The 12523-nt window shown below is 37.8% G+C and overlaps 1 protein-coding gene across 6 annotated transcripts in view; it reads left to right on the top strand.

Annotated features, from left to right (window-relative positions):
- The window catches only part of DCLK1 (doublecortin like kinase 1), a 352247-nt gene that overhangs the window by 265496 nt on the left and 74228 nt on the right, over nucleotides 1–12523 (top strand). For 2 of the 6 annotated variants that reach the window (XM_003314115.6, XM_003314116.6), the window contains exons 1-2: nucleotides 2374–2531; nucleotides 3448–3542. In XM_003314115.6, coding sequence (XP_003314163.1) covers nucleotides 2513–2531; nucleotides 3448–3542 — 114 coding nt within the window. In that variant the 5' untranslated portion in view covers nucleotides 2374–2512. Of the gene's footprint in view, nucleotides 1–2373; nucleotides 2532–3447; nucleotides 3543–7245; nucleotides 12113–12523 lie in introns of those variants that run through there. The other 4 variants (XM_009426862.5, XM_522657.8, XM_003314117.6 and 1 more) reach the window with 3 other exon arrangements.

The raw sequence follows: 12523 nt of genomic DNA, 5'->3' as shown, positions 1-12523 counted from the left end.
AAAATCTTTGTTTTTGTTTTTGTTTTTCTTCTCATTGCCCTTTGGATAAAAACCAAACTCCTTAACATGAATTTTAAAGCCCTACTCACTATGCGGCCCCTGCCTCCATCTCATTCCTGACATTCCTCCACCTCCAACCCCACTTACTTGCTTTACTTAGTTATTTAAGTCTCTTCAGTGTACCACACTGGCCTCCTTTCTTGTATCCAGCCCTGAAACAGGAGATCCCTGGGCTGAGGACACTTTTCCTTCATTGTGCCCCCCCTTGCTTCACCAGGCTAACTTCTGTATCCACTGCCCTCTATGAAGGGCATAGGCCAACTCTCACTGTTGGTTATTAGGATTCCAATTGCAACACCCAATACTTCTGTTAATGGCTGTTGTGATACCTTGGTTCTTGTCTTCTTAGTTTAAAAGAATTTAAACAAAAGACACACAGCAAAGGAGATGCAGCAGAGAGTCATTCACTGCAAAAGGAAAAGAGTATTTTGAAAGTTAGATGCAGAATAGACAGTATACCCTGAGAGAGAGAGTTCAGGGTGGGCTGCTTGCAAGGGTGAGGCAGTGTTGATTATTGCTAGAGAAACCCCCTTGGTGGGAGTCTTACATGATAATTCATAAGGAGTTGGGAAGAGGTGTTGCTAGTAAGCATGTTCTGGGTGGTCCTCTGGGTGCACATGCACTGTAGCTGTATGTGCGTGTTCATATATCACATGTCTCATTAGCATCTTAAATCTCCACCCAGGGCTGTGTTTTTTACTATAAATGAGCAAAGGGTCAGTTTGATGACAATTAAAATCAAAATGCACATGCCCTAGAGAAGGGACAGTCCCTCCTGAAGATAGCTTTGCTTAAATGAGCTCAATTACGATGTGAATGCCAAGGCTTATTGTGTTGGCTGTGAGGTCACCACCAATGCTGCATCCCGAGAACGTGGTCACTTCCTTGACTATCTATCCTGCCTCACCTCCCCTCTCAAAATACTTTATTGTAATTACTAGCTTAGTTCTCTGGTTTACCTGTAGGTTAAAGGGCTGGCACAGTAAGGCAAGGTAGTAGTAAGACTGCAGGTTTTGAACTGCCTAGGTTAGATTTTAGGCTCTGCTCCATATTTGCTTGTCAAATGACTCAACATCTGTAAGCCTCAATTTCCTCACCTGTAAAATGGGTGGAAATGATACTGCCAATCTTATAGAGTTATTGTGTGAGTTAAATGATGTAATATATATACATACTGATGCATACAGATGCATATATGTTCATATATAAAAGGTCTAAGTGCATTGACTGGTGCATAAAAATGCCTTCAATAAAAATAAATGCCTTTCAAAAAATGCCTTAAAAATACACATATGATGGATACTTACTAAATACATACAGGCTTTTATTGTTTTGTTTTACTTTTTAAAGCAAGGTATTCCTGAGACTGTTTTCTTGTGAGCCCTTTGTCTCTTTTTCTTCATTTTCCATTAGCTGGATAAGATCAGAGTCTCAAAGTGAAAAGTGTTAACACTGTGTTTGCTTCCCTATTTGCTCATTTTTTCCCTCCAATCTATGTAGCCTTTAGGTATGACATAAAGATGTGCAGTAGAATGCAGGTGGGTAAAGAAAATATTATATTCACACAATGTGTTCTCCAGCCAACCAGTAAGGCATCCCTTTCTTACTAGTTATAGGCTCTGCTTCTGCCCTTGTCTTTAATCCTTGTCTATTTCTGAGCCCCTTCCTTAGAGGCTACTGGCTGAGGAAGGCTAATGTGATGAGGTCCGAGTGTGAAGTTCACTCAGCAAAGACAGGATGGTGGCATGCAAGCAAATTAAAGCATTCTCAGCTTTCCAGTTCACTCTCTCTGCAAAAAAAAAAAAAAAAATTCATAGTTTTTAGGTTTCTATTTTTAGGAGTTGCCAAATACATTTCAAAAGCAAAACTACAAATTAATGCAGCATGGGGTATGTGACATTTTTTAAGGTCTTTGGAGGAGATGACAAAACAAGGAGCTTCCCACTTTCCAGGGTTGTAAGTTTTTGGGAAAACATCAAGTGCGAAAAATCAATAAACATCCTACCTTGCCACTGAATTGTGTGAGGGTTTCCTGATTACCTGGTAGTCACCAGGCTTTAGAAGAGTTATTGTCATTTCGATTCTCAGATGAGTCACTGGATCTCTTGCCCCCAGGGCCACTTCATTATGATTCAGTGCAAAGTACTGACAGCACTGGGGCTTCCGGAAGGGAGTGGTGTCGGGATGGGGGTTGCTGTTGGCAAGAGGCTTAATTGACACCTTTGATGTAGCCTAAGACAGAACCTGCACCTCCCACTGCTGCTTGGGAGACGTCAGCTTTACGCAGAAAAGGCATCTGCTGATGAATCCTGCATCTCATTCAGCCTGCTCTGGGAGCAGCCTTAGCCATCCTTAAACTCATCCAACTGATTCCCGTTTCTGCGGGTGCTTGGCTTAGTGCTGAGACGGGATTCCGCCGTTGGTATTCAGGTCCAACACTAAGACTGTGTCCATGTTAGAACTCATAGAAGGTAAGTGAAATGCATTGCTGCTCTCCCTTGTGGAAAGCATTTATTTTGCACCCTCAAGAATCTATGTGTCTCCTGGTTAATTCTACTTCACTGACTGTGGGGCTGTAATGCCATTTTTACAGGTAAAATAGAGGCGACCTGATACATCTTTATAAAACCATGTCTTTAAGTGTTTCATCTGTTGTTAGAGATGATGTTACTTAGAGAAAAGAATGGCTTACTTGAGTTCTGTGGCTTTAGTTCAGTTTAGTGAAAATGTGCATAAAACTCTTGAGAACTGGGTAGAATTCCAGTGATTTGAACTTGTTAGCAGTTTTTCTTTTCAAAGGCAGCAAAGAGAAACTGTGAGGAGTTTCTCAGCATCTGTGGCCAATGACTGTCCTGTTCAAGGCAGGTCCATCACAATCAGGCTAGGGGGATGGACAAGACACAGGTGGATGCAGGACATTTTTCTAGAAGTGAGTTATTAATTATACAAATACAGTGATCTATTTATCAGGTCACTGGAATGTCACTGGTGATCTGTGCTTATATTTATTCCTGCTGGGTAGTACTAGGTAGCTAAACTGAAGAGTTAAGGATTAATCTCATTGAAAATGTCTCAGGACCATACATTCCTAAAGTCCCTGCTGGCACAGTTAAAGACATCATTAATACATTCATCAGGAAAGTTGTGAAAGGTACATCTTAAAAAATAATTCTGTAACCTGCTGTTCTATGAAACACAGGATTTACAAAACTGTGACTCTCTGAAGGTTACTTCCCCAAAGCTCTTCCTCAGTGTACATATGGAAGGGTGTCTAGAGTTCTAGTAGATGGCTCTCTATATAATTGTTTATTTCTTGCAGAAGATGATTTGTCATGAAAATTATTTAACGTGCCATTTTTCTCTGTGTGTGATTCTTTGTATTTCTAGTTAATGGAACCCCTGGTAGTCAGCTCTCTACTCCGCGCTCAGGCAAGTCGCCAAGCCCATCACCCACCAGCCCAGGAAGCCTGCGGAAGCAGAGGGTAAGGAAATAAGCAAGCTGCTTGTTTCAGACCTGTCTCAGCCTTGGTGCAGACAGGTACAGGTGCCAGCAAATCGTGCTGCTCGTCTCTAGGCGATATCTAAGCTAGAACAGGAGGTGACCAATGAGGGGTTGCTTATTACTGTGGTTTAGCTAGAACTCAGGGCTTTTAGCTTCTCTGTAACCTTGTCCAAATCTTAACTCTGAGAAGAATACACCTTTGCTACTTCACTTTTACATACTCTCCTCTTTCTGTTCTGAATGCACAGGCTTTATTAGCACTAGTTTGTAAGCCTTCTTAGTTGTGATGAGTTTGATTAGATATCACCATTAAGGGAAAGAAGAAGTGCTGTGAATGGAGGGGAGGGCCCTGGTGGAAAATTGCTTATGGTATGGATGGGGCCCCAGAGCAGCAGAGGGTCCATAAGGTAGGGGATGGGAACCTATGACATGTGCTTTTGTGGATCAAACCCACATTGAGCACCTTTTCATCACTACTTGCATTTATGGAGAATTTGGCTGAGCTTGGAGACCACAGTGAAAAAGTTACTGGAAACTGTTAGCTTCTCCACCCTAAGGAAGAGGGTGAGGGTTAGTGCTTCTTTCAGGATGGAGAGACTACTGTTCTTATCCTGTCACAACCTGTACTGTTTGTCTTTTCCAGTAATACCAAGGCAAAAATAAAAGTAGTGGGAAGGGGGCAAAGGGGGAGGTACAATGCCAAAAACGGAAGGCCCTTTATGGTCCTGATTTCAGACGCAAGGTGGGGGGAATGTACGCTCCTAGGAGGTTTCATGATGGTGCTCACTGAACACTTTAATAAGCGAGAACTCCTTGCAGTCTACTGCACTCAAACACTAGATTCTTGAGTTTGGTTTCTTTTATTATGTGTTTTAAAACAAAACTTCTGAGTTCCACAAAATTACGTGTCATCCAGGATGGAAGGCCCTCTCTTCAAGATTTCTGCACAGGTTGTGTCTTTAGGCTGCCAGATGTCTAAGAGTGCGGGGCAGGGAGATTCAGTTGGTTCCCATCTCCTTTGGAGCCTGTTGCACCAAATATCAAGTTTGGTTATCTTTCTTCACTGATTCACCCGGCATCAGGTGGAACTTGTTTTGAGCGTTCGATGAAGCCTGGGATTTGACGCCAGCTTGTCCGCTAAATGGCCGTGGTATCTTAGATAAGCCTATTATCTTTTCTGGGTCTCTGTTGGAAACACAAAACAAAACAAGGAGCCTCTTTCCAGACAGAAAGCCCAATAATTCCATTCTACGTTCATTTGAGTGTTTTCACTATGGTTTCTTCTTGGCCACAGTCTAATTTGGAATTTTAAGGTGTTGGAATCATTTGTGAACAACTCAAAGAATTGGCCAAATTTATTTACTCTCCTAAAGGCCTGTCCTTGAGTGAAGGAAGGTCATTCTTTTCTTGAGAACGTCACCCAGTGAGGCGTCAATCTATAGGGACTGCCATTGGATACAGAGCAGGAAGGGCCCTCTTTCTGAGAACATTCTGTCTCTTAGAGTGTATGCTTTGGAGAGTACACCTAGCATAGAAATCTGTCTTTATTCTTTGAGCTAATTAAACTCAGATTAAAGATTTATTGGTGTCATTTATGCTTAGTTGTTGAGATTAAGAGTGATTGGGAATTCCCGCTGCAAATGGGAGCTCCTCTCCTTGCTTGTTTATTGAGGAGACCTCCAGTTTAGGGATGTAAAGCTGTGCTCAGATGTCCCTTTCTTGGCAGAATGGGGCTAGAATTCGCTTCTTCTGCTTTCTGTATTTCCACTTCAGTATGATTTTGTCCAACTGAGGCAGAAAATTTCCATTCAGCTCTGTGGCTATTGGCTTATATAATTAACATTTCCAGCACTTGGGGAATGATTATAAGATATGGCTTTCTTATAGATTCTTCATTTTACCATTTAAACGATCAGTGCAAACACCATACTTGAGAGAAAAAAACAATCCCATTTGTTTTAGGAGGACAAAGGGTTTATACCATCTGAAAACATTTATTGAGCACATGTTGTGAGGCAGGGCACTGGGTATATTCTAAGATGGTTCCATTTCCAAGCTTTTGAATTTAGGCCATAAATGAACCTCCCCATCCATGTGCTGTGTCAGTGCATGAAGGCATTCCCAGATGCTTTAGCCAGAGGAGCTTTCATCTTGGCATATAGGCAACTGCATCAAATAATCCCTCCCAGTTAAAATGGGCCTAGAAGATCCCTAAAAACTGATCCTGTTTCAAATTTGGTTAATGGTCTTCTCAAATGATTGGCTATACTCCTATGCAGGAAATACTGAAATAAGTGAAAGATGGCATGTGCTAAAAGAAGACACTTCAAAGAATAAATTAACTCTTTTTACTGCAGATTGGAAAACAGTAGCTACTTCTATTTTTTCCTTCTGTGTTGCCTAGCAACATGGCCAAGAAAATGAGTTGACTGCCCCCACCCCAACACACACACACACACACACACACACACACACGCACACACGTGTGCCTTGCCCCCATTTTAAAATACAGGAACATGAGCTGTTTTCTCAAAAGGAAGGTTGAGACATTTGACTGGTTTCTTTACAAATAAGAAAATCTAGTTTTTACTTATATTAATTACAAAATTTGATCAGCTTTTTTTCTTCTGTTAAAATCACATTTTTATGTTACCTCTTTTGACATTTTGGAATACTCTTATACAATGAAAACCTGCATGCCAGACATTTCTCTTCATAAGCATATTCGTGGCAATGTACCAAGTAACCTATTTTTCCGAAGCAGAGTTATTTAAGTTGCTGTCTACAGGCATTTGACTGGTCACAGAAGCAGAGCCTGGAGACTCTTTTCCCACTCATGAACTTTTTTTGGTCCCATTTCTTAATCCATCAGGAAGAAATGTGTTGTGTTATGTAGGCTGAATGAAGCTCCCCATTATACTCCCACATCACTGACTTTTGTAGATTATCTGATCAGTCAGATGATGTGAGGAGTGGGTGGTACAAAACCGGAGAAAAGCCAACTCTAGACGCTCTCTGCAGATCTGAGCTGGTTGCCTGGCTACCAACCGAGATCTAGTAGCAGGAAGGGGAGGTAGGAAAGGAGACAGGAGGTGATGAGTGAGTGGTCGGTTGGAGAACAGGGAAAGAACATTAGGAAGGGATTTGGGGTGAGGTGGGTTAATTTTACACGCTTTCTGTCATCCAAACATAATATTTTGAGAAAGCAATGCTTTCTTGGGTTTTATGCTACATGCAACTACAACATTTGAGTTGCTGCTCTGGGACCAGAATTTGCTGAACGCCATTTGGGCCTCCTGATAAATTATTTTATTGTGAGGTAAGCATGTTCCTTTTCTACCAAGAATGGGAAGGAAATGGTCAAGGAAGAATTGCCTAGTCACATAGTAGTGGAGTTGACCTTTACAGACCTCAGGGGCTATGCAACTCAACAGGCATCAAGGAAGGCAAAAGATTATGAGTAGACCAAGAGGCATTTTCTTGCCAATAAGGCGAAACCAGCACCATTTTGTTTATTTAGATGGTTTCTCTATTATTATGTTTCCTCCTAATCCAAGTTGGTGACTTGAAAAGGTCTAATAATAGTAGAAGCTGGGGATGCCCATTCAGTGCTGCTCTCACGAGAGCCACAGGGCACCCAAGAAAGCCGAGTAAACAAATCTATACTGCCCTTCATCTTGCAGGACCTGTACCGCCCCCTCTCTTCGGATGACTTGGATTCAGTAGGAGACTCAGTGTAAAAGAAACAATGGAGCAATGTATATGGTTTGTGATTGGGTGAAGGTTTCACATTTCCGAAGCAAAAGTCTAACAGCAAAATACACAAAAGAGTTTTGCATACCTTGAAATGATAAAAGACCAAATCATCCAAAAGTAAATATGTATGCATTTTGTTTTCATGATGTTCAACCTTGAAATTGAGAGATTTAAAAAAATATCTCCCACATGGATTTGATTGGGGAGAGTCTGAACACAAAATGCTGAGATTTTTGTACAGGGCCTGGCTCTAGATGAATTTCATACACGGACCCAATATTGAGTACAAGAACACACTAACCATGTGGCAATATAGAGCCAGAATTTCTGTAGATGGAGTTTTCTTCTTAATTATAAGTAGACATAGAGATATAATTTTTCTGTACTTTCTGTAAAGCATATTAAAACGGCACTAGCAGGCATATTTTTTCTAAAGGTTATATTGTTTTTAAAATTTGAATTGCTTGGTTTTTAGAGGTACTTTTATTACAAAATAATAAAAACGCTTGGGTAGATTTTTTTTCTCCCTAGACAGTAGAAAAAGCTACTTACTGTTTTGTGGGTTAGTACATCCGAGAGAAAAAGAAAAATTATGACAACGACACATCTCATAAAGACTCTAAAGTTAGGCTTTAGGAACTTGCCTTGTTTTTGTTGTCAAGTAAATTTTATTTTTTAAAGTTATTTTATTAGAAACAATATAAATTTAGCTTAAGCTATATGCCAATATGAAGAACTTGGCCAATGGCATTGCTATAGATTGTATAATTTTTTCTTACAATCATATACATAATTTTTTAAATGTGTAAAAACTAAAGCTGGGAATTTTTTTTTTTTCCATACAGACCTAAAAAAAATTGTATCTGGACTTTTTCCAAGAAATCCATTTGAAAAGCAAAATTCACTTAAATGGTGCTGTATAAATCAGGCCCAGAGTATCCAAATCTCCACTCTGAAAAATTCTCAATCTTGCTGGTGTTTTGGAAATTTTCATATGCAAAACTCCTTTTGTGTTAAACCAATTAAGTCTATGATTATAACCCATTGTTAAACATTAACCTACTAATTCTGCTCTTCTAGTCCTCTATTTTAAAAATTATAGTCGGCTTTGCTTAAACATAAAATAATGATTTTAAAGTCTGAATGTTAAAAATTAATTTAATGTGTATGGTCTATTGTATTTAAGCCATATCCTAGTGGTCATTTACTGTTACTAGTTGAAACACTAACAGTTTAAGACTTGTGAAGCATGGTTTTGATATTCTCCAGGCTTGACATATCTCAGTAGGTGATAAATTAAAAATGTTTGATGCCATTTGGAGGCTTTTACATGATTTTTTTTTCCAAATTTTACTTGAAAACAATTTTTAAATGTTTTATTCAAGATGGAGAGAAATTCAGTTGTCACACGCGGTTTTAAATGTTATTGATTTATCTCCCTGATAAATTGTTCAACTAGCAAATTTTACCATCTGGTTTATAGTTACATATGTTACCATCTCACTTTACAAGTGAATAAAATATTCCAACCAAAAGAAGAAGAAGAAGAAGAAAAAACGTCCAGGCAATCTAACAGCATTTGAAAACTTAGCCCTGTAATAATTAGTGCCTCATTATGCTGTCTGTTGGAGAGAAAGACACTTCTCTGGCAGGTTATTCAAGAGCTGCAAACTGAACCATTCCATCTTGAAAGAACAGTTCATAATAATACCTGTTCCAGACTTCAGGTTTTAAAACTGTTTCCAATAGAAATGACCAGAGACTCCTGCTGAGATCAAAAGGCTGCTTTATTTTAGCTGAAACAGTAAACATCTGTGAGGTTGCCTATGCTGGTGTCTGTTTTAGTTATGTCTTTGTAAAATGCATTACTTAATACAGTTGGGTCCATAAAAGATTAGTATGTATTTGACTAAACTGCCAAAAATACAAAGAAAGCAGTGGAACAGTTACTTTAAAACTGGTGGGGTCAGATGGTCCAGAACAAAAATAAATTCCAATAATTTTAACTTCCCTGCACTGTCAATCTTATGGACAACTACTGCTAGAAAGGTCCAATAAGTGCTATTTGTTCTAAGTGGTAGATATTGCCAATTGATATAGAGCCCGTGGCTTTGTTTAGACAGGGCAAAAAGAAACTGGACTTGTACTAATTGCCGATAGATATCATGGCCAACTTTCCATTCAAGCAGTTCCAAGGGAAGTGCTTTCCACAGCATTTAATCTCTTGAACATATGACTTCTATTAAAGGACTGTTCAGGGGCTATATATATCATTTACTTTTTGAAAGTAAAGTCCCTCAGAGATTGAAACAGCACACCATTTATAGTCTTTGAGATCTCTTTTTATGCAAAACATAATTCTATTAAACTAAAGCAGAAATAAAAATTTCTTAGCAACAAACCCAGAAGTTTTCAGTTCATTGGTGGAACAGAATTGGTGATTTATAGGCACTTATGATTGAGTTACTTATAGAATTCTTTATAAAAAAAATTCGGCAATGAATTTTTAAATTGTTCTACTGAGCAGGGAATGCTTCAGCAAAAGCCATGCAGTTTTGTCCTAATGATAATCCTTAAATGCGCTCTGAAGACATCGTGCTGTAGTTCAAAGTTCGATACTTTTTCACTTGCACTCACTTTTTTCTTAGATGTAGACATTGTAGAAGAAGATATTAGGAATATTTCCCTGCTTTCAGCATTTTAGAAGTGCAAAAGTTAAAAATGTATAAAGTATGAAGTTCAGTGTGAACTCAAAAGACTATAGTTCTGAAAGCCACATGGTGTGTTTTTGTCTTGTTTAATCAACTAGGCAGGGGGAAAAATCTAGACAGTTTCTGTACTGCCATAGAATTTTAAGAAGTGTCAGGTTCTCTCATCTGTATACATCCCTGTGCACATATATTGGCTCATCTAAATATTAAGAACCCAAAAAACATTTTCTAAAACCATTTGAACCAGCGCTAATGTACTATATATATATATACCCTACATAACCAGCCAGGGAAATTCCAACACATGCCCTGAAGATCTATACATGATTGGGCTCTTTTTCTTTCTTTCTTTCTTTCTTTTTTTTGCTTAAAAACAATGAAGTGTGCAAGTCAGATTTCTTAATGAAAGTGAATGAATATATAGAATAATATTCCTGAAAATTCCACATATTTTAATTCTTGGACTGCTAAATTTTTCATATGTGGCCATATATCTATACAGGTGTTTGGGTGTTTATGTAAATTTGCCAGGCTTGGTGTGTATGTGGGTATGCTTCTGTAAGTATCTGTGTATGTGTATAAACCATCAACAGTAAAGTATAGTATTTGTGATACAGCCTTATAAGTTACTGGCTCTTGTGGAATTATACATAAAATCTTCATGTAATAAAGTGTTACTCTGTGACATATTAGTTGGGGCATGTTTAAATTAAAAAGCAGTTTGCTCAACTGGTATGGCAAATGGTTCAAAATATTCAGATATACTGATTTATAAAAAAATTGAAATTCAGCTAAATCCAATATTGTGTTAACTATTAAATATAAGTAACATTAATGTTTATATTGATATATCTTTGTTTTCAATTATTAACAAGATCGAACACTATGATTTTTTTCTATTGTGTGTGTATGGATGGCTTGTAGTGGTTGCCAATCACTATACTCTAAAAAAATGAAACATTGATACAGTTGCAGATTGTCAAGTGTAATGTTGGAACATAAATAGAAGAAAATCCAGAGTATATTTGATATGAAGTAAGTTTAATAACAAAGCCAGATAACCTGTAAGGCGATTCTGTATGTTCTTTCAAAACTCTAAACTGTTGACAAATTTTGAATATACTTGCTGTATGTGTGTATATATCTACATAAATATATACACACTTGAAAATGTTAATTGAATGAATTTACTATATATGCATACATTTGCTCATTTATGCATATTTGCATTAACCTTGCTACCATCTCTATTTGTGCATGTTAGTGACAACTGTCTTTGATTGAAATATTGCACAGAGGCATAGTGTGAAAAATAGAGATACACTGAATTCAATATACCAATTGCCTGATATAGTGTGTTGTACTGTCAGTTGAAAAATATTTGTAATTTTGTGCCTGTTATGCATGTGGAAAAAAGAGGAAATCAGAGGCCCTCACTATAATTTTTAAGGGTGCATGACATATGATGTCTTTGAAATGTGGTTCATTTTAGTAGATTATGGATAAATTCCAAGATAGTATAAATGATGCATGTAATACCTGAGTGTTTGTATTATATATGGCCACAAAATGTTTTTGAAGCCAGGGTAGTAGATATCTAAAAGTTATAGGCAAAGAAGTATGAAAGTTAACTTTCTGTGATGTGTTTTTGGGGAGTTGATACTCATCAGTAAGCAAGGAATTGAGTTTATTTTTTCTAAGAACTCTTTACTTTGAAATATATTATGAATGTTGTAAATTTGGATAACATTTTTATAAAGAGGTTACATACTTTCTGCTCACAGTTTCAGTTGATTGGATGTGTATTCTCTTTAAAAAAAACATTTTGTGTTAAAACATTTGACACAGCAATATATTTTTTAAATCCATCAACTAAGTCCATCAGCAGAGCTTTATAGAGCTAAGGGTTGACAAAATGTTTCATTGAACTACCCAATTTTGAAAGTTCAGTTACTTTGTGCTGTGGTTTCATTGTAAAATGTTGTACCTTGTGTTTCACACTGGACCATGTTATTCCTCTTGAAGTTAACTTTGTGACACTTACCACCTTAGAATAACTATATAATAAACAGGAAAAACTGCCTATGTTGTTCAGTGAGTTTCTTTCAGAAAATTTGATAAGTAGACACTGAAATTGAAATGACCACGTGTGGGATAAGGGTGACCTTCACAATCACGTGTATGGCATTCTTCTGTTGTAATTAGCGTCAACGAGTGATATTTGAGAGACTGCAGAATGGTACCACATAACGTCTAAAGTATAAAATGCTGACAGTAATAACAAAATAAGATTATTTGATGAAAAATTCTGTTTCAGGTAGTTGCATTAAAATCAGGACTCTACCTTCCTTTCAGGGTTGCCTTAAAGGAGGAATTTGTCAGACATATCGATAACTCATTGAGGAGAAGAAATTAAGATGCAGTTTTAAAACCACTAATGGTGTCCTAGGCTTGAAGGCATTTTTCCCAAGGTGATCTAATTTGCAGGGGAAAA

This window comes from Pan troglodytes, chromosome 14 (assembly GCF_028858775.2).
Source record: "Pan troglodytes isolate AG18354 chromosome 14, NHGRI_mPanTro3-v2.0_pri, whole genome shotgun sequence".
NCBI lineage: Eukaryota > Metazoa > Chordata > Mammalia > Primates > Hominidae > Pan > Pan troglodytes.
This window is presented reverse-complemented; position numbering and strand designations above follow the sequence as displayed.